The sequence below is a fragment of the Monodelphis domestica genome, chromosome 3 (assembly GCF_027887165.1).
Source record: "Monodelphis domestica isolate mMonDom1 chromosome 3, mMonDom1.pri, whole genome shotgun sequence".
NCBI lineage: Eukaryota > Metazoa > Chordata > Mammalia > Didelphimorphia > Didelphidae > Monodelphis > Monodelphis domestica.
This window is the reverse complement of record NC_077229.1, coordinates 455,629,056-455,654,116: the sequence shown is the minus strand read 5'-3', so window position 1 is coordinate 455,654,116 and position 25,061 is coordinate 455,629,056. Positions and strand designations below refer to the sequence as shown.

The 25,061-nt window shown below is 37.3% G+C and overlaps 1 protein-coding gene across 4 annotated transcripts in view; it reads right to left on the bottom strand.

The window, feature by feature from the left end:
• Window positions 1-25,061, bottom strand: part of RASGRF2 (Ras protein specific guanine nucleotide releasing factor 2) — a 336,767-nt gene that overhangs the window by 195,944 nt on the left and 115,762 nt on the right. For all 4 annotated transcript variants that reach the window (XM_007487377.2, XM_001363496.3, XM_001363426.4 and 1 more), the window contains exons 6-9: window positions 23,104-23,183; window positions 19,270-19,463; window positions 10,476-10,585; window positions 9,400-9,518 (exon numbers count right to left, since the gene is read on the bottom strand). In XM_007487377.2, the coding sequence (XP_007487439.1) occupies window positions 9,400-9,518; window positions 10,476-10,585; window positions 19,270-19,463; window positions 23,104-23,183 (503 nt within the window). The remainder of the gene's footprint in view (window positions 1-9,399; window positions 9,519-10,475; window positions 10,586-19,269; window positions 19,464-23,103; window positions 23,184-25,061) is intronic.

The window sequence follows — 25,061 nt, the reverse complement described above, 5'->3', positions numbered from 1 at the left end:
CAGGCATAAGCAACAGCAGGGAAAGGGCTCTGGAGGTGGATGTGGGAGTGGGAGAACGGAACAAAAGGGCCCGGGAGGTTTGACTGAAGTGAAGGGAGTGGGCAGTGAGTAGAGTGAAGTGAGAGGGGTAATGTGGGTAGAAGCAGACTGGTAGAGGGCCTTGGAAGTTAGAATGACTAATTTGAAGTTGAAAAGGAAAATAAAAGAAAATGGAGATGAGAATAAAGACAAAGACCAATGGTCAAAGTTGTAGGTGAGAGATTAAATGAATAGAAGGCAGAGTTTAACTAGAAAGGAGAAAACCTGGAGTCAGTGTGGCCAATGAGGATGCCTGGACTTTGTTGTTGGTTTAGAAGAGTATTAAAAGTAGGATTAGGTAACAGTCTTGCTAAAGGGAGAAAATCCCCCAAAAGGAAGGGTCCAATAGCATGCATGCTCCTGGGAATCACAGGAAATAGCAGAGTACTCAAAAAAGACCCTAAAACTGGATCAAAGAAAGAAAATAGGATGGTAATGCGGAGTTAATTTGGACGATGTTCAATTTTAAAAGATCATGAGACCACCTGACAGAAAAGTGAAGGGCACAGCAAGACATGTGAGACTATACAAGGAATTTTAGTGGTCCTCCAGACCTGAAGAAGAATATATTATATAACATATAAAATAAAAGATCATCCAGTCCTAATTGGAAGAAATTAAGTGAGAGAAGATTCACTGTTTTATCCAAATCAACTCATTCCATTGTTGAAAGCTCTAAATTGCTGGGAATTTCCCCCTTATATCAAATCTAAATTTATCCCCCTGCAACTTCCCTCTGGGACAGCTAGATGACCCAGTAGATAAAGTGCTGGTTTGGAATCAGGAAGAACCAAGTTCAAATTTGGTCTCAGACACTTACTTGCTGTGTGACCCTGGGCAAGTCACCTAAACCTGTCTGCCTCAGTTTCCTCATTTGTCAAGTGAGCAATAGAAGGAAATGACAAATGATTCCAGTACCTCTGACAAGAAAACCTCAAATAGAGTCACAACGAGTTGGATGTCTATCAGTTGAGAAACAGCTAAACAAGTTATGGAGGGAACAAGGAGGTAGAGTAGATAGAGTGCAGGGTCTGGAGTCAAGAAGACTCTTCTTCCCAAGTTCAAATATGTCCTTAGACACTTATTAGCTGCATGACCCTAGACAAGTAACTTAACCCTATTTGCTTCAGTTTCCTGATCTGTAAATAAACTTGAGAATTTCAGAGAAGGAAAAGGCAAACCGCTCCAGCATCTTTGCCAAGAAAACACCAAATGGGGTCATGAAGTCAGACATGACTGAAAATGAGTAAACAACAAAACTTCTCTAACTGCTAATGATTTGGTACTTATGCGGCCAAGCTGTTCAAGTTTAATTCATCTGTCTTCCACATAATAGTCCTATTAACATCTGAAGATAGCTATTTGGTCCCCTCTAGGTCTTCTGTTGACTAAATATATCCATTTCCTCCGACCAGTCTTTTACATAACATGAACTTGATGAGGTTTTTTACCATCCTGGATCCCCCATCTGGACATCTTCAGCTCATCAATTTCCTTCCTAAGATGTGGTGACCAGAATTCAATCATTATTGCAGATATGGAATGACCAGCATAGACTACATCTGCAATGGTACATCACTTGGAAGCGGCACTTCCTTCATCTGGACTCTTTCTCTCTCAGGGCCTCTAGGGTTGCATTACCTTTTCCAATTGTTATACCATATTGTTGTCTCATTCTGAGCTCACACTCTCCCCAAACCTTCAGGATCAAATGAGATAATGTATGTAATGTGTTTTGCAAACTTTACAGCACTGTAAAAATGTTAGTTATTTTTGTTTTTAGACAACATACATTTATCTGACTTTCCTCATCTTGTACTTGAGAAATTGATTTTTTGAACCCAAGTGTAAGGCTTTCATTTATCCCTATTAAATTTCATCTTATTAGATTCAACCCAATAACCTAATTCAATACAATAATCATTTATTTAAGCTATGATAGAAATACAAGAAAAAGCAATTAGTCCCTGCCTTCAAAGACCTTATAGTCTAAATGAAATACAACAGAATAATTTGGTATAAAATGTAAAAATTTGATGGGAGGAGGCAGTTAGGTTGCTCAGTGGATAGAGACCTAGCTCTGGAGATGGGAAGTCTTGGGTTCAAATCTGACCTCAGAGCACTTCCTAGTTGAGCTAGCCAGAACAAGTCACTTAACCCCCATTGCCTAGTCCTTACTACTCTATCTCAGAACCAATATACCATATTGATTCTAAGATGGAAGGTAAGAGTTTAAAAAGAAAAGATAATTTGATGGGAGAAAAATAGAAAGTTTTCCTATAGAACGTGCCAACTGATCTAAGATGGGAAGGAAGCTAAGGATTCTAACAGTCTGAGGTGAGAAATGTATTCCAGTTACTGGCAACAATTTGAGCAGAGATACAGCAAGAGAACCAATATGGCTGGAACATAAGATATGTTAGTGGAGGTCATCATAAGCTAGTCAAAAAAATGGGGCTTGAGCCCAAATGAAAAGGGGTTTAGATGATAAAAGAACAGTCCAGATTTTTCCCAGGAGCAACAGGAAATCAGATCTTTGCTCCCATGAGAGATAGTCAAGCGAGTTTAGTTTAGAAAGATTGCTTTGGTGAAGGGATGAGTGGAGAGAGGACCAGATCTGGATATCAAAGGTCCTGGGTTCAAAAATGGCCTCAGACCCTTTCTAGCTGTGTGACTCTGGGCAAATCACTTAACCCCAATTGCCTAGCCCTGGCAGATCTTCTGCCTCGAAATAAATATTTAGTATTGATTCTAAGCAAGAATATAAAAGCTTAAAAGAAACTGATTTGGTGGTTATGGAGAGGATGGATTGGAGAGGATATAGATGGAAAGAAGGGAGACTAATTAGGATTCTGCATAGATTGTAACTTGATTTTCCAGTATGTTTTTATTCCTCCAAGCTCTTTGTCATCTATAGATTTTTATCATCAATGCCTTCTGGTGTAGCTGGGTGGCACAGTGAATAAATCATTGGGCCTGGAGTAAGGAAGACCGAGGTTCAAATTTGGCCTCAAAAACTTTCTAGATGTGTGATCCAGGGAAAGTAATAAAAAATAATCTTTATTTGCCTCAGTTTCCCTAATTGTAAAATGAAGCAAATAATAGCACCCATGTCTCAGGAGGTTATTGTAAGTATAAAATTCTATAATATTTGTAAAGCATTTTGCACAGTGCCTGATACATGATGGGTGCTTAATAAATGCTTATTCCTTTCCTTCTTTCAAGATGTTGATAATAATGTCTCAGGATGCAACAAAGATATTTAAGCACATTCTACAAATGCCAACTTTTCAAGTTGACATAAACTAATAATTATTACACTTTGGGTCCAGTTAGTCAACTATTATTATCATCTAGCCCATGTCACTATATCTTGTCCATAAAATTAACATAAGAGACTTTGTATCCAATATTTTGCTAAAAATTTGGGTAAGCTATATGAGCATGTAGCATTACTCTGATCTACTAACCTAGTAATTCTATTCAAAAGGAAAAAAATGGTATTGGTCTGGCATAGCTTGCTTTCAATGAAGTCATGTTGGCTCTCTGGCATTCTGGCTTCCTTTCTAGATTTTCACTCACCATGCCTTTCATAACACATTCTAGAATTTTGCCAGGAATCACAATCAAGCTTACAGGCCAATAGTTTGCAGACACCATTGGTATCTGTCTTTAAAAAAATGATCACAGCTATGTTGGCACTACTCCAACTGTGTGTTCTCCACGATGCTTCAGAAATCACTGGCAAAAATCAGCTCTGGGCAAATTTTCATTGCTCTATGATGTAACTTCTTTGAACAAGTGGCCTGAATCCCCCAGGTCAGCTAAGTAATCTCTTACTATCTCTACTTACTTGTCTTGGATCCCATTGGCTGTTTTTTGGTCTTTTTTGGAACAAAATGACTTTGGCAGAGAAAAGGGAATAAAATTAAAAGCTGAGAAGCTCTGCCTTCTCCTTCTCATACCCAAAGTAGTAGTCTATTTCTGCTTTAATTTTCTTCTTTTCTCCAAAATAGAGTTAAAATAATTATTATATTCCTTGTTATAAGAATAGCTAGAATTTATGTATGACTTTTAGATTTACAAAAACACTTTACAAATAATAATATAATGATAATAACAGCAACTAAATTTATTTGGTAAGTCCTATATAAATTTAGTTGCTATTATTATCATTAATACTATCATTATTATTTGTAAAGTTTATTATTAATATTATACACTATTACTTTACATTATTACTTACTTTGTGCTGGGTCCAGTGTTAATTTATAATCATTATCTTCTTTGGTCCTCAACAACAACCCTGGTAGGTAAATGCTATTATTATCCCCACTAATTCTACAAATGAGAAAACTGAAACAGACAGACCCTGTGCCCAGGGTAATAAAGCTAGTCAGTGTTGGAGGCTGCATTTGAACTCAAGACTTCTGACTTCAGATATGGTGTTCTATTCACTGTGCCACCTAGCTGCACAACTCTTGTTAAAAAAGAGACTGTTTATTCTCTAAAAACTAAGACAAAAGGTATAAATGAATTCCCTTAGGGATTTTTCTGACCACAGCAACTCAGGAAATGTGGCAGGGATCTGATCTCCTTCAGTACAGGAAGAACCCACAGAAGTGATATCAAAGGTAGTTCAAAACAGTACAATAAGCGATTTAAAAAAGAAACTGCTGAGTAAATGGTTATTTTATGTATCTATTTTTATACAATCTTTTGTTTCAATTTGAAAATAAATACTTCCTTGAAAAATGAATTTTGGGGGCAAATGGTTATCTCTGATGGCTCAGCTTGCATCCAACTAAGAAACCATTTAAGCCACTGGGCTGGCTATTTTGGCTTTGACTATAAAATTCCAAATATCTAAAGAAAAAGAGAAAAATTAAGTGATGATACTGGGTGATTTGTCAGCAAAATCCAAGCAAACCACATTTGGAAACACGAGCTACTAAGTGAATTTCTCTTTTCATCCAGATGTTTGGCCCCATACTGATTCTAGCTGAGTGAAACAGTCCCCATTTGCGCAGGGGTAGAAGATCAAGAGAGTTCAAGTGACTGACAAATAATCTGTGAGTGAGTTCTCTGACTCCAAAGGAATTTTAGCCATCTCAGTAACTGGCCCCGTCTATTTAACTTTGCTGTTGTTCAGTTATTTCCAATTCTTCATGACCCCATTTGAGGTTTTATTGGCAAAAATACTAGAATGGCTTGTCATTTTCTTCTTCAACTCATTTGTCAGATGAGGAAACTGAGGCAAACAGGGTTAAGTGACTTGCCTAAGGTCGCACAGCTGGTAATTGTCAGAGCCTGGATTTAAACTCAGGAAGATGAGTCTTCCTGACTCCAGGTCTGGCACTCTATCCACTGCACCACCTGCCTGCTCTGTTTAACTTAGATTAATACTTTGTAAGTGGCTCCAGCTCTCTTAGCTTACTCCAATGTAAAACCACAAAGTCTCTAAGATCTTTAGACCATTCTATGATTGGATTTTTATTGTCAGGATAGTGCTGACTTTGAGAGTTGTTATGTGCACAGCCTCATTTTCTCATTTCAAACAAAGATAGGGACCCAGTGGGCAGTAATGAGGTGAACCAAGAGATGCCTGACTTTCTATATTCCACGTGACAATATATATCCAGTTGGTTTCAATATTACTCAATGAACTCTGCAGTTAGACCAATTTCATGTGAAGATTTTTCTATGTTCCACAAAGTCCTGAAACTATCACCCAAGATTAGAAGCAGCTTCTAGGTTGAAGGGAGGGACTCCTTTCTAGTTAACAGACTTTCATTAAATGTCTTATATTGACTCAGATGCTTTCCATTGAACCAGATGGCCAAGCCACTGGAAATTATAGTCGGAAAGCCACTGCATTATAGTCTGAAATTCTACAGGTAAATGTCTCAATATAAATTCCACTCTGGAGCTCAATACAACAATTCAACACAACAAACATGACTTGTGCACCCAGTATGTCTAAAGCATTCCAAACTAGGTTTGGGGGACTACAAAAAATATCATGGCTTTTGCCATCAGGAAACTGAATAATCTGAAGGAAGAGGCAGAAACAAGACTTACACAACATGCAAGTATGAAACACAACCGAATGTGACTAAATGGAAAGCAGAGACAAAGTGCTATGAGAAACAAGAAGAGGGAGAGGTCTGAATGGGTTGGAAGTTTAAGAGAAATGGCACCTGACTTCAATAGGCTCTGATGTGGAGGTGGCACTGGCCATATGGTAGAAACAGTGAGAGGTTCTAGCAAGGAAAAGAGAGTACATGAAGGAATGTATTGTGAAATCTCAATGGAAGAGTAGAATGGAAGTGTCAGGGTTGGGAGGGCACTGCGAAGCTAAGCAGTGTTTAAACTTATTTCATATGTAATAGAAAGCCAACAAAAGACTGATTAGGAGTGAAAAGCCAAATTAAATGAACAGTGTTTTGACAAAGACAGGGTCCAAAGAACAAGAGAAGGGATCCAACTCAATGGTTGGAGCTCCTGTGATAGTTTTCTGGAAGGATATGAACAAGAGCCTCACGAGACACATGGGTTGATCTGTCTTCACTGTAGATTGTATTCAATATGTTTGGTCAGCCTGAATTAGGGTGGTGACAAATTGACTACATTGAAAATGATCTACAATTCAGAAAATTATCATGAGGTTCTAGTATACTCAATTATCATTTGGAAAGAGTATTAACTCTTACTGAATGCTAGGGTACTAATAATAATCAACTACATTATACACTAGCATTCTATTTATTTTTGCAATATGCAAAGTGTCCCAAAAAACTTTTTGGAATGCCCTGCATATTTTCAGGTACTTATTCCATATATACTCATGACACTATACACATCTGCATTTTATGTTTTAGGGATAAACTTATATTCAATAGAAGACAAATATTTTCAAAGATTTGTAGATTTTTAAAATATCCCTTATGTATATTTTCATTAATAGGTTATACGAGATATGGCGAAAGGAGGGAAGTCTTTTAAAAAGGAATGTATATGTATGTGTGTATATCGCTATATTTATCAATCTATCTATGCTTTTATCCCTTTGAAGTTACTCTATTTTAAAATTATTTTTCCCATTTATAAAACAGATGAAATATTGGTAAAATAAAAAATAAATAGAAACTAATAATATGAAATAGAAAAAAATGGATAGTATTTTAATTAGCATACATCATTTCCAGAATTTAAACACACTCAACTGTTCTATAATCTTTTGATGTATTTACATAACTATCAAGGAATGAGCACATCAGAAATGGACTAGCTAGCTCCTAAAACCCATAAATAAACCTCATTTCAATTTATAAATCAATTATTTAAGGATATGGTCATCAAGAAGGTAACCAGATCCAAACAGTGTAACTGGCACCAATATTTCCACATTGTCATTGACCAGGCTACTTTCCATTTTAAGTTTTTTTAAGCAACCTTTATTAAACCATTCCTAAACATGCCACCAGAATCAAAACAAGAACACACAGAAAATTCTGCTGGAAGGCAAATCATTTTAAGAACACTTGCGATCCATAAATATTGTAATGACAGAAGCAAAAGTATTGAGAACTGACAAGGATAGGCCATACTTGCAGCTCACAGAATTGCATAAACATCATAAGGCTATTAATCAAAGAGAGATGCTGTTCATGAGAAGTTTTTCCCCCAAGACAAGAAGGCAACCTGTTCAACATATTTACACTCCCAATATTTGTCATTACAGTAACTTTCTCAAACTGAGACAGAAAATCTGTGTGGCAAGAATATGATAAATGTTTATAAAAACATTTTCAGCCACAACACTTTTTTTATACAAATTCTTCCATAATAGATTTGATTTGAGGAAAACAAATTAATTCCAGAAACTTCTTTGTCCTTTTCTCAAATGGGGGTGCCTCGGGTCAAGGTTCATCAATATTTCCAGTGACCACAGAGACATTACAACAGTCAAAAATACATGGCTTTCAAGGCCACAATTCACTGTAAGGCCAATAAGAGACAAAATAGCTCATTCCAAGGCTAAGGAAAATGAAGTTTACTAAACTCATTCTCTATTCCATGGTGATTACAAGAATGTTAGGAAGTATGGAATCAGAATGAGAAAGTGAATTTTTACACAAAGAATATTCATTCCCAAGTTTTCTTAACATAATGTGAGTTTTATATCCTTGTAAACAAATTACAGAGAAGAGAATGGCATGCATTAAATTCTTTCAGTAATGTGCATGCCAGTGTAATTGATGTGTCTCATTAGATAAGGTAAAGACACAAAGATAATAATTCCTTTTACTGAGTGCATTTTGGCACGAGAATTTTTACACCCATTTCTTTAAATGACATAATCCACACCATCAGCAGAAGCCCTTCCACAGAGTTCATTTTGGTCCAGTGCTTACACCCCTGGCCAATTTCTGAATATTGTATTTAATATCCAAGAAGAGTGCTGGAGGACTGACCGTCCTGCTACTTAGGACACTCCTAGCAGAATATCTAAGCTCCCCAAAGCATCCTTTAAGAACAATTGAGGACGCCATACACACTTATCTTTCAGGAATTGCAGAATAGTTAAGAATATGCACTAGCTTATTGTTTCTTCTCCATTCCCTTTGGCACAAGGGTTTTCAGCTCTTCTGGAGTCCCAGGCTTCATTTAACCAGGAGGCATCCCCCAAAACATACAGCACAAACAGGGAGGCATGTGTTAAATTTGCCATTACCAAAAAGCTGCCAACAGTCGTTCCAGCTGCTGTCAGTCAGGACATGTCATTTCATCTGGCAGCCAAAGTTACCGAGTGTAATCAAGTGATATTGTGTGGGGCCGTTCCCGAAGTGCTGATGAAAAATGGGAATAACAGGCAGCTGTTTTCACTGCGCACATTTTCTCCACTGCTTTGTGAGAGAGCTTTTAACAGTTCGAGTTTCTCTTGTGCCTTTGCTTGGATGTCATCATCCCCTGACATTGCAACATCAATTGGCCAGACAGGCTTGTTTTCCACGGAGCTGTAGATAACATCCGGTCCATTGAGGACGATGGTCCAGTCAGAATGCAATTTACTGGCCCATTCATGCTTTACTATTATTGTGTTGCTGTTTTTCATGGCCCCTGAAAAGAAATAGCACAAAGGTGGCCTCAGCCATCGCCCAAAACCCGCCTGCTAAAGGGGAATACCTCGTTATGCATTACTTGTCCTAGGTGAACAGCATCGGTTTTATGGCATTCTGTGTTCCCCCAAATGCCCTGTTTCTGGAGCTGCCAAGTATAATGTTATAGTTGTCTCTACCAGGACTATACAAAGCTTACCTTGTCGAATGAAAGTCTGGCTGGTATCTAACAATATATCGCAGCCTTCCACTATCATTCTTTCTATGGCAAGGTTTTTCCGTATGTTCTCGGTATCACTCACTTCATCATGCATTATCCTGTTAGACACAATGTAAGCAGAGAAGTTTTATAAATTGCATTTCCTGCTGGTAAATCAAAGTAAAGATAGAAAAAATATGTAGCCAGGAGTTCCCTGCTCTGAACCCCTGAAAAACTCAGGAGGGGGCTGGTCCTTAGGGTTTCTAAATTCCACAGATACCAAAACAAGGCTGATAAATTATTCCAAGTAATAAATGGAGAGAGGATTGGTAAGTACATTGAAAATCTTTTTTACAAATACATCTTAGAAAAGATATGTTATTTTTACAGAAATTCTCCATAGCAGCACTGAGGATGCCATTCCTTGGAATGCAGAAGAAACTAATGAGCTTTCCACCACACAACACTAAAACAACATAGATGTCAATAACTACCTGAAGAAATGAAAAGAAGAATCTGTGCTCTAGGTCACCGGGTTGTTTGGGGTTTTTTTAAACACAAATAATGTTGTATTTCAGTACTGTATCCCTGAATTCTGGGGGAATGTGACATCATATGGTGAAATAGATGATGGGTTAGAACAATCTAATAAACACTTTATCTTTTCTACTTACCCTATAATAGGAATATCTCCAAGTTCATCCCCAGAAATGCACCTAACCTCAATTACAAAAATTCACAACACAATTTTATTGCAATGAAAAATAGATATCATTTTTTTTCTTTGCATAAAACCATTGTGAATGTCAGGGAACCACTTTTGGTAATATCAATAGGTAATTAGATATAGGAATGAACAGTTAACTAAGGGCCAAAATATACAAAGAAAGCTACATACAATATCTGAAATCTCCAATATCATATTCCCAATTTGCTGTTGGATAGCTGGATATATTAAACTTCCACATAGAACCCCTACCAATAAAATCTAGAATGTGGAAGATTTCAATGTAAACAATATTGTCTACCTTATTATTTTGTCAAGTCAAACCCTAGGGGAAAAGTTTCAAGCATACCTTGACAGTTCTTCTAGTTTTGATTTTGCAAATTCCAGACTCTTCCTTTCCACGTGTTCATGAGGGGTATGAGCAAGAAGTTCATGGAGTGTTATAATATACCGGGGTATCTTCAAACAAATAAAGATCAATATTAGCAATAATTAGAAGGAAAATAATGACAGGACATTTCATTTTCTATATTTTAGAATTCAGTCCCTTGTCAAGTCTCTCTAGCTAACAGTAAAACATGTCTTTTAAAAAAAAAGAAAAGAAAAGAAAGAAAGAAAACACGATTTAAAAAATCACAGGGCTTCAATCCTTGCATTCTTAGCATTTCACAAAAGATATGCAGAAAGCCAATCTTAAATAAAAAAGCAGTTTGGTAGATGGAATAATTGATAGCTTCTTTTTAAGTATTTCTTTGAACAGGAAAAGAAGGGCTCACAAAAATGTTTTCCAGTGAAAATGATATGACTATCATTAAATCATGGCAATACTAATAGGCTGTTACTTTGGGTAGATTTGCCTGCTTACAAAATAAATAGCATTGGCAACTGAGTTACAGCTGGTTCTTGAGAAAAAGCCTCCAGTCTAACCGACTGATACCCCAACAACTCCACATACCTTGCCCAGTCCTCAGTGTAAAAGAATATTCTTGAACTGAAGCATGTCCTTGTTTTAACTTTATAAGTAGATGAGCTTTCACAACTTAATAAGTGGTATTAACCAAAGCATCCACTTTATAGAGAACTTCCAAAATTTATAGGAACTTTGTACATAGTATTTTACTCATTCAAAACAGCCCCATAAGATAGATAATACAGATGTCATAATTACCATTTTACAGATGAGCAAACTGAAGCTTATAGAAGCTAAGTGACTTGTATCCCTCGATTGGGGAAAGGCTGAATAACCTGTGGTATATGATGGTGAAGGAATACTATTGTGCTATAAGGAATGATGAACAGGATGATTTCAGAAAGAGCTGGAAAGACCTATGTGAACTGATGAGGAGTGAAATGAGCAGAACCAGGAGAACATTGTGCACAGTGAGAGCAATATTGCAGAATGACCAACTGTGATAGATTTAGTTAGCTACTCTCAGCAATACAATGATCTGAGACAGTCTAAGGAACTTAAGATGAAGGATGCTATCCACCTCCAGAGAAAGAACTGTCCGAGACAGAATGCAGATCAAAGTATGATTTCTCACTTGTTTATTTGGGTTGATGTGTTGGGGTTTTGGTTTTATAAAATTACTCAGTTCAAAAATGAACAACATGGAAATGTTTTCATGATAATACATGTATAACCCAAATCGAATCACCTGCCAGCAGCAGGATGGGGAAAGGAAGGGAGAGAGGGAGATAAGTTCAATCATATAACTTGGGAAAATTTGCATGGAAATTTGCCATTACATGTAATTGGTAATAAATAAATATTTTTAAAAATGAAAAACCATATAAAAAGTTAAGTGACTTGCCCACACAGTTACAAAAGGCAGTAAGTGAAGGCAGCTCTTTCTTGACTTCAAGTCCAAAGTGAATTCTACAGCACCCCTCCCAAATTACATTATCCAGAACAGCTGAGCTCCTCCATAGTGGTCTCACACATGCATACTTACTGTGGATCAGAACAAAGTGAATAAAAAAAGGGATACAAAGTTGGATACAATTTTCCCTCATGTCTTTACCTTTAGGACCTCCTCTGCAGATGATTAGGGAAAAGACAAAAAGTGGGAGAAAGAGTACCTCCTCCAGTTTTGTGCCAGGAAATAGGTACCAATGATAAGGACTAATAAGATCTAAGAATAAGCAATTAACGGAGGGATAAAATTGACAAAGAAGGGTGTAACTTTATCCCAAATCTTTTCACCTCTCACCCTGTTTTACCTGCTGTTGCCTCATGTAGACAACAGAGGATTCAAAATTTCAGAGTCCCCAAGACTGTCAGAGGGAAAATAGCACCGTCACTGGCCCCCAGCAGAGCCTGAGGCTGGACACTTTTCATGATGGTAGGGAAAGGAACAAAAAGCAAGGAACAAGAATGTGCTGTCTTCCTCTTGAGACAAGGTGACCAACCCATCATTGTTAACATACAGTAATAGCTTTTCCCCAAAGCCACAGTGAAATATTTATACTGGACCATCCCTGGTCTCTCGTGTATTTATGAGATGGCTGGCCCAGCTTAGTCTGTGACTATGGAACAGAGCAATAAAAAACAGAAGTGAAGATCACACGGAAATGAATCCATGACCTTGTCCTCATTAACAGGGTGCTCTACCCAGCCAGGTAGACTAACCACAATACACTTGATTATTCTGAATAATGGAGTGTTATCCCCTTGGCAGCAGAGGCTCTGCCCTTTGGGCTGTATGAGCTTCTAATCAAAATTTCTCCAGTAAGTTTGAAACGCCTCTGTGAAAAACAAAGATGCACATAAATGCCAATTAGCCATGCTAAAGGAGAATGGGGATAGGTTACATGAACTCAAATGTTCTATTAATCCACAAACCTAATTTTAGCCAATACATCAACATCCCACTCCATTAATTAAGCCTTTTATCATACAGCTGCTCTCTAGGATCCCAATTGATGGACAGACATTTCACCTTCTTTGCCTTTCTAACTCTCCAGTGGAAATATTAATAAGCAACAAAGACTGCAAAAAGGCCAGCAGAGCAGGAGGGTGCTAGAGGACAAGGAGAGGTCCTGGATAAATTCCAATCTCAATCTTCAGCCCCATATTAGAATTTATTCCAAATGGATTCAGACAAGCTAAGGAATACATCTGAATCCATTACAGTTCAGCTTTGAATTATGGTGGACCAAAACAGCTGTCCCTTTTCTGCCCTTCCAAGGTTTGTTTTCTTGGCTGATTATCTAAAAGGAGATTTCAGTATCCCTTGAAAATGCTCACTGAAGAATGACCATACTTCGAATATCTTTCAAACATTCAAACTACTAAAAGGTTGTGTGCAACCATCTGAAAAAGTTTTAGCCACATGTTGTTGCTGAGTTATTTTTCAGATTCCTGACCCCATTGGGTTTTGTTTTTTTTTGGCAAATATATTGGAGTGGTTTGCCATTTCCTTATCCAGCTCATTTTATAGATGAAGGAACTGAGGCCAACAGAGTTGAGTGACTTGTCCAGGGTCACAAAGCTAGTGTCTTGAAGCCAGATTATTATTATTATTATTATTATTAATGAAGACTCCAGGTTTGATATTCTATCCACTGCACCAACTAGCTACCTTTTGGGCCAAATTTCAGTCATTTGTAATTTTTTAAAAATTATACAGCATTTTCTTTACCAAATTTTTTTCTGTCAAAAACTTTGATGGTATGGTAATTCAAGTGAAGGTTTCACATCATCCCAAGATCACAGATACAAAACTGAGGCTTAGAAAAGGCAAGTGTGTGCGTTGGGGTGGCATAGTAAATAGTCAGGAGGAGCTGGGTTCAAGTCTGACTTCAGAAACTTCCTAGCTTTGTGACTCTGAGAAGGTAAAGGTTAAAAAAAAAAGGTGACTTCCCCAAAGGCAGAAGCAGCAAAGCTGGATTCTGAACCAGAGCCTCTGAATTCAAATTTGGCAATCCTGTCCACCACAGCATGCCCACAGTCAACTGCATTTACTTTCATTCCCTCACAGGTCAATAAACACTAGATAAAAGAAGAGTGATGGCCTTGTTTCATTTAGGCTCAAGAGGGAGAGAAAGCTTGAGAATGCTTCCCCATTGGTCAGAGAAAAAAAGCTGATAAATGTTAAGAACATCCTGTCCCTCTCTCATCCCTTATGCCATCAGTAGTACTCAAGGAGTTAAAAAATGTGTGTGTGTGTGTGGGTGAGGGGTTGTGAATGACAAAAGCACATGTTATAATGTGAAAAAATTAATGAGGGGTTCAAGATGTCTTTCATCTGCAGAATATATGCCAGTGCTCATTTCATTCCAGCAAGGCTATTCTTCCACAGTAAATAAGGAGGGAGCACAAAGTGTGAGTGTTAATGGAAAGTACACAGAGTTCTCTCTAAAGAAATAGTTTTCTTTTCTCTCTACTACTCTTCAAAAGTGGTAAAAGGACCAAAAGAGGGAAGCAAAGGTAGCAGGAAATAAATAAAGGAAAATTTCCATCATATCAAATGATATTTTTTCAATATTTTAATTTTGTCAGGCTTCCTAGGACATGAAGGGTGATGTATAAGGAAAACACTGTGGTTATCTAATCTCTGAAGACCTTTAATGAGAAACATTTATAATAAGAACTCACATTATGGGAGGTCCTGGGTTCAAATTTGGCCTCGGACACTTCCCAGCTGTGTGACCCTGGGCAAGTCACTTGACCCCCTTTGCCTAGCCCTTACCACTCTTCTGCCTTAGCACCAATACCCAGTATTGATTCTAAGATGGAAGGTAAGGGCTTATAAAGAAATAAACTAATTGTGTCCTCAAAATTTTCTTTCTTTCTCTTTTTTAAACCTTCACCTTATGTCTTAGATTCAATAATGGGTATTTGTTCCAAGGTAGAAGAGAAGTAAGGGCTGGGCAATTTGGATTAAGTGATTTGCCCAAGGTTGCACAGTTAGGAAGTCTCTGAGGCCAGATTAGAATCCAGGACCTCATGCCAAAGGAGAGATCAGAAAAGGAAGAACCATATAAAGAAAAGGGTCACAAAGAGCCAAATAAAGAATCCTGGGTGATATTTAAATATATGTATTCCTGTGGTTGGTCTGCATATAGGTAAACTATCTTCTTCAGGAAGCCTTTCCTGATCTCTCTTCATTCATTTTCTCTCTATTGATAATTTCCAATTTATTCTGTAAAACTTGTTCCTACATAGCTATTTTCATATTATCTCCCCATTAGACTGAGCTCCTTGGAAGCAGAGACTCTCTTTTAAATATCTTTGTGTCCCTAGTGCTTACCACAATGCCTGACCCATAATAGAGGCACTTAAATATTTAGTAATTGACTGACTGACTAAATCTTTTGAATCTGATTATTCCCCAAGAGGTTTTTCTATTGACTAAGGCCTCTAGTTATCTTTGGTCTTGAAAACTCTAGATAAATGATGATATCAAGTAAAATAAGGAGTTTAAAGTCCAAAACAGTTGGAGACTTTACCTCAGTGGATTCATGGACTGACTCCAAGTGGTGTATGATCAAACATTAAGAGAGTGAGAAGTGAGCAACTAGGTGGCTCAGTGGATTGAGAACCAGACCTAGAGATGGGAAAGAGTGAGAAATATTCCACCCTCACTGCCAGCATCCCGCTCTTATGGCCACAAACAACATCTATCGTTATTCTTATAATACCACCCTGTTCTCCATTAAATACAAATTTTACATCTTCCTCCTTCTGAACTAGTAGTCAACCCCTCAAAGGCTCTTAGGAACCCACTATAGTAGCTGTCCAGGTGCTACTAGAAAGATTTTGTCCCTCACCTTCTTATCCTAGACCCAGACTATCTCATGGGCCCAACTCTGCACTTGAGATAGTAAATAGTGAGTAAGCACCTAGCCTCCCCTCTTTTCATTTTGATTAGGATGAAGCAAGTCCCATAAGATGAGCAGCCATGAATGGATTGTGAGCTGCACTTCAGAAATCACTACATTATCTTTTCCCCTAAACTTGTTTTTCTTCCAAAAGGGCATCACCAATCTTCCAACCACCCAGGTTATCACAACCTTAGGTCATCTTCAACTCCTAACTTTCCATTAACCCATATATCCAGTTGTCAAATTTTGTTGGATTTACATCTACACCTCTCTTAGAAGTCCTCTCCTCTCTCTGTTCACACAGCTACCACCAGGGTTCAAGTTCTTGTCACTTCTTTCCTGGACTATTATTTGACCTCGAATCTCTCATCTTTTTGATCCATTGTCCACATGGCTATAAAAACAATTCTCCTAAAGCATAGTCCATTCCACCATCTCTAGGGTTTCCCTACTGATTCTAGGATCAAATACTATCTAATTTTTTTCCATTTCATTTTGTGTAAATATTTATGGTATAAATGTCAGTTCATCAGCATATGTACTTATTTAGAAAAGTTAAAATTTACATATTTGAGATTCATACATAAACATTTTTCACTGATGGGGTGTGTAATAAAAAAATTATTTTAACTGCTCTATAGTTCTAGGCTAATCCTGGCCTTGGACAATCACACCTAATGAGTAATATGGAAATGTGTTTTGCTTAAGAATACATGTATAACTCAGACTGAATTGCTTGTCAACTCCAGGAGTGGGGAGGGAAACATCATGAATTGTATAACTTTGGAAAAAATAAAAATGAAAATGCTGACTTAGCCTCTCAGAACCATTCTGGTCACTAAAAAGCCATATGATATTTTTAAAACCCTGATCTTTCATTTTAGAATCAATACTATGTATTGGTTTCAAAGCAGAAGAGTAGTAAGGACTAGACAATTTAGGTTAAGTGATCAAAGTCATACAGTTAGTAAGTGTCTGAGGCTACATTTGAACCCAGGACCTCCCACCTCTAGGCCTAGGTCTCTGTCTATTAAACCTTCTACCTGCCCCCAAGACCACATAATTAGAGCATTTTAGATTCTGAAGGAATTTTAGAGGGTATTTCATCACACCTCATGTTAAATATAAGATGATTTGACTGAAGCTCAAATTGGTTAAGTGGCTCATGAAAGATAACCCAATTAGAATGGGTAGAAAGGATTTAGAGATTACTTTGGATCAGTCAAAATGTCTAGGTTTGCTGCTAATAAATGGAAACTCCTGGGCAAGAGTAAAGTCTAATCAATTCTAATCATTTAACTACCCTGAATTTAACACATTGAATGTATTTGTTCTTGCTAATTTCCTAATGGTTCAGATGTGGCTGTTTCTACCATGCTACCAAGATATCTGAGAGCAATACACTGGAAAAGATTGATTTCTCTGGTATTTGTTAAATACAGCTATAGCCAGTAGGGAGGATAATTAGGTCCAATTAGAAGGTGTTTCATTTATCTCTCAGAATTCTGCCTTTGTACATTTGCATTATTTAGAGAGATCAGTATAGACAAAGGGGTTTTACTATTACCTAAATCTAATTGCTAAAGGCCCAAATGGAATCTCATATAAATTAAAATGAAAAATTATTAGATAAATTCCCAGAGTCTTGTCTGTTAGGACATCCTAACACTAACTATAAGGATACTTTGGGAAAATTCTAATAAAATTCAGTAGAAATAATTCAGGTTTCTTAAACATTGATATTTCTTCAAGGTTATGTTTTGGGGTTTACAATACATAACAGCCTAAAAGTTTTGGGGCATACCATTTATATCCAAATGTGGGTTGTTGTTTTTTTTCCCATTAGGTATGACCCCAATGAAGTAAAACTTAGAGTTACCACCTTTGATAAATATAAACAATGTTTTGAGTTTACGGTTTGTTTTACTCTAAGTCCCAAGAAAACGGTTTCTGAAGTTTTCCATCAAGAACCAAAATTTTAAAATTCAGTATCAGAAAAAGAGAAGGACAGCCACCATTATAACAACGTTTCATGGTACTGAAGTGGTTTTCACATGCATCCATTTGCTTTTCCAGTGCATGTCGTCTCTGGGGTAGGAAGCTGGGCTCCAATCTTTTCCAAGGTTCCAACAAAGATTAAGACTTTATGCTTTAATGGAAAAAAATCAGGAGCCAAAGCATTGTTTCTTTTTGAGACTGCAAAACCATTAGGCAATATAGGAGATGGCTGCTTGGTAGAGATGATGAAAGTCAGCATTGCTTTGACCATAGCATAGACAATTCATGAAATGAGTTTGCCACATAATAACTTCTGAGCCCAGCCCAAAGCTGCCACAGATGCCACAACGGGAAAGCTCATTGCCCTTCCAAAAGAACAGGGCCAACCACACTCATCAGAGACCAGGAATTCAAATCACATTTCTGCCTTCTCAGGATACAGTAGAGACTCTCTGAGAGTAGTTCTAGACACAGGGGCAAGAATTATAATGGGCGTTAGTGCTTGAGGTCACTGTGCTTGGAAGAAACAAATCCTTCATGTGCAGCTAGGGTCAGTGAACACTGGACCTTAAGGACACAAGGTTAATAAGTCAATATCCACTGCTGAGGAGTCATGGGGACTATCAAGGGGTCATCTGATCTCTAGCTGTTAGGGTAACTTTTGAACTGCTTTTCCCAGATCCCACATTATCATGCCAGAGATAACAGAGGGAAAATCAGGTCCTCTCAGAAAAAAGCAAATAAGAATACAAAAGACACTCCCAAAGGCTGAAGCAGCCTCTGCAGCCTATTTCTCTATTTAGGTATACTTCATTTTATATAACTGATATGTGGGTGTGGGTGGGTGTTCATGTATATATACATATATATATATATATATATATACACATATATATATATAAATTCCTTTCAATTTGCATATAAATGTAATTTCTGGGAAAGGAATCACATTTTTAATTTCATTAAATGAGCTAATTAATTAAAGTCTATGGTTAATTCTTTTATATAAAGTAAAAATCTTCTCATAAGGCAAATATCACTTATTTATCAAATGAGTTCTAAAGCACATTGCAAACCTTAGAGCACATGTAACGAGAGCTAATGTTATTATATTATTTAGTCATTTTTTAAACTCAAATTTGTGTCTATTAGATAGAATGCTCCTGGACTCTGAATTCTGGCACTGAATGAGGATTAGCACTTGTCTGTCTGACTTGCAGGTTAATAACCCCTCAGGAGTGACTTGACTTGGTGGGTGGCTTGGGGTCTACCCTTAGTGAGTTATATTGTTTTTTAAATGCCTACTGAATACTTACCTGAAACATGGGATAGGTCAGGAAAGTTTCCAACATTCTCCCTTCACAGGCAGGGTTGGCCTCATACTGTTTCAAGAGTTTGTCAAAATCTCTGTTTTGCTTACAATTGGCTAGCACTTGAAGACTGTACTGATGATTGCGGACAAATTCTTGATAAATGTTAAGCATTGGTAGCAGAATATCAAAAAGGTCAGCTGAAAAGAATTGGCAAATATATCAGTTTAACCAAAAAAACCCCAACACTTCGATGATGTTAATTCTTTAGGGTCAAGGACCATGTTTTAAGACCTTTTTTTACAATTTGCTTATATTCTCGATAAGAAAATGCTCTTCAAGTTCCTACTAATTCTCAGTCAATGATTTTAAGACCCTTAGACACAGGGGTGGTTCAGAGCTAGCCCTTAGCAAACATTTAATTGACTACACTCCATGGACATATTCACCTAGCCAGTAAAAGACAGTGGGCCCAAGACTCCAACCAAGGAAAATAATCACCTCAGACTTAACAAGGCATAGAAAGATTCATTTTCTAAATGGTCACAAAGCAAGGTTGGTCCACTCTAAGGGCAGCCAAGAATATGACAGCATTCTAAAGGATAATTATCCTTCTAGCATTGTCCCAGAGTATTGGTTGGGAAAGTGGTAAGAGAGAGGAAGGAAAGAAAAGAAATTACAGAAGTGGCTTTAATGCCTAGACTCTCTTTAGTGCAGATTTTCAACCTTTTATGTGTGTCATGAATAGCATTTCAGGAGGCAGTTTCTCTATCTACAAAACAGTGATAATAATAGCAACTATCTCCCAGGATTGTTGTGGAGATAAAATTAGATAACATTTATAAAGTCCTTTGCAAAATTTAAAGTGCTATATAATTGCTATCTATTATTATCATCATCATTATTATTCTGGACCTTTTGGCAGTTTAGTGGAAGTGATGGACTCTTTCTAAGAATGCTTTTAAATGCATAGGATTACAAAGGAAAGCAATTATATTGAATGCAATGACCAAAATGTTCAAAATGAACATTCATAGATTGCAGGTGAAGAATCTCTCATGTGGAGGCTTCATATTAAGGAAATATGCTTAGACTAGGAGTTTGAGTTAGAAACTCTCTTTTAAATCACTTAAAGCAACCTTTTCAAATTTTATAGATGAAGAAACTGAGGCCTGGAGCAAAGAAGTGACTTATCCAAGGCCATACAAGTACTTGGTAAGAGAACTGACATTTAAACTTGAGTTTTCTGAATACAAATCAAATACTCTTTCCACTATATTCTCCTTGTCTGCCCTTAAAGCTCAGCCTTCTAGCAGAGGTGCTCCCCAATTCCAACAAAGAAATTTAATTATCATTGTCATAAAGTGGAACACACAATATTTTATCCATAGACTGTGATGATGAACAAATGTATGTATCCAGTGCTCCATAGAGCACATGCAAAAGATCTGGCAGTTCTGGAGGACAAATTAAAGATAGGCCCAGACTATTCCCTAAAAAGCTTTATAATATAGTAGAAGAAGCAGGTTCAAAATAAATCAATGATCTCCTCTACTCAAAGCATTTTAAAATTCCTCCTCTATTCAAATCAATTCAAATAAAAAAAAATCCTCCTCTATTCAAAGCAAATTCAAACCTCATTGCAATATGGAGGCAACTCTTAAAAGCTATATGAGTGGAGAGCAGTTCTATGGACTTCTTAGGCTTCTTGCTAAGGGCACTTGGCATTCTTGGGTGTTTTGTGTCCCCCGGATATATTTTGAAGAGATCATTGGAAGCCTTCCAAATAACTGATTCATATGAGTGATAGAAGGCTAACTCTGATTAATATTTTCACATCACTATTCTCCACTTCCTAGTATTGTCACGTGATTGGGGGGACAATAGTAAGATACAGAATGTAACAGTCTCCTAATCTCTTCTCCCACTAAATTCTAAGCACATTCTCTGCAGCTTGAATGCACATTGATTAACAAACTCAGTTTTCTCAAACTCCTGACCTGTTGTTGTTGAGTTCTTTCAGTCATGTCCAATTCTGTGTAATCCCATTTGGGGTTTTCTTGGGATATTTCCTTGTTCAATCCTTTTTTCAGATGAGGAAACTGAGGCAAAGAGGGTTAAGTGATTTGCTCAGGGTCACACAGATAGTAAATGTTTGTGGCCACATTTGAACTCAGGTCTTCTTGACTTCAAGCCCAGCACTGTATCTATTATGTCACCTAGCCAGCCTCATATCATGCACAGATTATCTTTCACTTTTCTGTGTGGGAGAGAACTAATTAGAAGTTGTGAGCAGCTGTGGTGATAGAGGACATGTATCAATGAAATCATAAAGTTTAAACTCTTGAAATTAATTTAATATCTATCCCCTCTTCTCCTGCCTGAGGAATCTTCCTAATATGTATTATGATCAAATTATCTCTCTATTCAATTCCTTAAATTGGGAATTTGCTGGGAAAGTAGAAACTGGCTAAGCCACCCATGTCTCCAAGATTCTTGATTTTCTTGATTCTGTATTTTCTCCAGTTTTTAGCTTTCTTCCATGGGTTATCTTTCCCCATTTGAATGTAAGCTCCTTGCGGGGAGGGGCAGTCTTTCCTGCTGCTTGTATTTGTGCTCCCAGCATGTAGCATGGTGCCTGGCTTATAGTAAGAGCTTAACACGTTTGTTGACTTGATATTACTCTCCACAATATACCTCCACCTGCTCCAAACTGGATTACACTCCATTCTTCCATTCTTGCTAGCTCTTTCCTTTCTTTCTAGTTTTGTTCTCACTATATTACTCCTACTTCAAACAGCCATTTCATTTGTTAAAGTCCTTCCCTGGGGGAGGTATAATAGAAAGAGCTTTGGGTCAGGAGTCAGAAGAACTGGATTCAAAACTTTTCTCTGCCACTTACTCATTTCCTGTGTGACCCTGAAGAAGTCATGCCACCCCTTTAGTTCTCAATATTCCCATGTGTAAAGTGAGGGGATTAGGTGACTTCTAATGTCTTTTTTCTGCTCTATGTTCTTAGGATCCTTCCTCCAAGGCCCAATTTGGATTATTCCCATTTATATTTCATCCACAAAATGTCTCATCCACAAAGTCTCTCCTAACTCTCTCAAAGGAAAATAATCTCTCCCTACACAGGCACTGAATACATTTTTATTGGTTGACTAACCTCATTCTCCCCTATATCAGTTACTTACACACTTGCCCTTTTGCTCCCTCCCTCCCTCCCGTTAAATTGTAAATTCCTTCAAGGTAGAACCTGGGTTCTATCTTTACATCCCTACTACCTATTATAGTGTCTTGCAGTAGGTACTGCTCAATCTATACTAATTAAATAAAGGTCTGATAAATTGAAGGGAAAAACAGAGGTGTCATTGTAGAAGATACCTTTAATAGTTGCAGTAATTTTGGCAGTGCAGGTACTCTCCCTAGTTCCTTGTCCCCTTGGCCCACTTACTAGATAATTTTCATGCATTCTGGCCCTCCTAATTAATTCATGTATGTCTAAGCAACCTCCTCTAACTCCACAATCCATGATCCTATGAACCGTTGAGACCAAAAGAAATAATAAGCTGGTAGGCACCCTTCAGTGGGAAGCCTTTTAAATTGGGTTGGGTTGATCCTCAGACATGAGATATACAATCTGCAGTGTACCACAGCCTCTCTATCTTGGCAGAACCTGACAAAACTTCATTCAGTTTTATTGACACAGTCCCTGAGAAGACAGTCAACTCTATACCACAATGAAACAATGGAGTACTATAGAGTAGCTGAGGAACAGAAATGTACTTAAAAAAAAAATCTTACTAATGCAATAATCTTGATCACAAAGCAAGCACTTACCTAAAATTAAAGTAGGCCAATTAGCAATCCTTGCCTTTAGTCCTTGATGAAATATTTCATGGAGGAACATGATGGTTTCACTGTTAAAAAAAAAATGGAGGGGATAGAATCTGTGATTTGCAAGTTGGCCTAGTCCCTATAGAAAGTTTATTTTTAAATTATTCCACTGGCAGCTTAGAACTTCTAATTTGGCATGCCCTGAGACGGCTCTACTGCTCTCAACCAGAGACCCCAAAAGTGGTATGGTTCAGAAGAGATTTCATTTAAAAAAATGGTTCTCTCAAAAACACAGAGGAAAATGCTGAGCTGGGCTTCTAAAATTGGGTGATGGGAGGAAGTGCTCAGGCAAGCTTTTAAAGCTTTGGACTGCTGTTTTATATCCTCTTTTCTTATTGGGATATATGAGAACAATTTTTTTTTTATTGTCAGAATACCGCAATTAAAGACTAGAAAAAAATTTTAAAGCATTGTCTTCTTTCTTTCTTAAGAACTGAGACTACATCCATAATCAGAAATAAGTCTCCCACTGAAGTAGAAATAAGTTATGCCTATGAGGAAAAAGAAAATCCAGAATAGAGAAGTTGGAGGAACAATACCCCAAACTGAGTAGCTCAGAAACATAAAAAAATGTGTCCTTTCAGGGATATATTACCCATAGAAAGACAACAAAATAAAGATCAAGAACAAATTTGTGTTCTTTCATTAGCTAAGTTTAGCTCCCCACTTTCCCCTCATTAGAATTCTACAAGAGTACTCTTTGGTGAATGAAGTTGAATTTTAAAAGTAAACTACACAAGAATGCAAACTGGAAAGTGAAAAATATAAATCCTTTTGAAAACTGGGATCCATCTTTCTCAGTGAGTGGCTTGATTTGTAATAGCTCAAACCGGGGGCAGCTAGGTAGCAATCCACTCAGTAGATTGAGAGCTAGGCCTAGAGATGGGAGGTCCTGGATTCAAATATGACCCCAGATACTTCCTATCTATGTGACCTTGGGCAGGTCACCTAATTTCCATAACCTAGTCCTTACTATCTTTCTGCCTTGGAACCAATACCCAGTATTGATTTTAAGACAGAGGGTAATGTTTGGGTTTTTTTAATGGTTGAAAATCCCATTATAACAAACTCTGAGAATCCATCTAAATACATTGCTATTAAATGGAACTATTGAGGGGTATACTGGAACCAAACTGCATTGGCTCTTGAAAGTGTGATTAAAATTTCAGCATGAGCATTTACAACTCAGAAATTAACCAATAGTACAAATCAGTGCTTGATTTGTTGTTTTGGTGATTGTCTAGACTAAAGTGATAGAGAAAATGTTAATAACAGATTATTCAAATTAAAAGTATGTCATGGGTACACTTTCCCCCAGAGAGTTGATTTATCAAAACATAGCTGGTACTACTACTTATGTGGCAGATAGAGCTAGAACTTCAATTTTTTTTTATTATATTGAGATCTGGGTTATAACAAAATCTGTTATAACAAGATGAAGTCCAGAGGTAGCTAGGTGACTCAGTGGATAGAGTCAGGAGGACTTGGGTTCAAATGTAACCTCAGATACTGCCTAGCTGTGGGACTCTGGGCAAATCACTTAATTCCTTTGCTTAGCCCTTAACATTCCCTTGCTTTGTAGCTAATACTCAGTATCAATTCTAAGACAGATACATAAGTATATCTACACATCTATATTCTGTATCTACTTTCATGCTGTGATACATAAGTATCAGGATAAAAATAATTTTAAAAGTGAGAAAATATTGTCTAGAAACTCCAAACAAATGGCATGCCTAAGACTTCCATTTCAAAGACAATGAAGAAAGACTTGTTTTAAAAGTGACAGCAAGCTCACACAAACTCTGAGCGTGGAAGTATCTCTTCAGACCTCCACTGAGAGCTCAGATTCTGGGGAAAAACTAGAGTGAGGCATGACTTCACCCACAAATTGCCCTCAG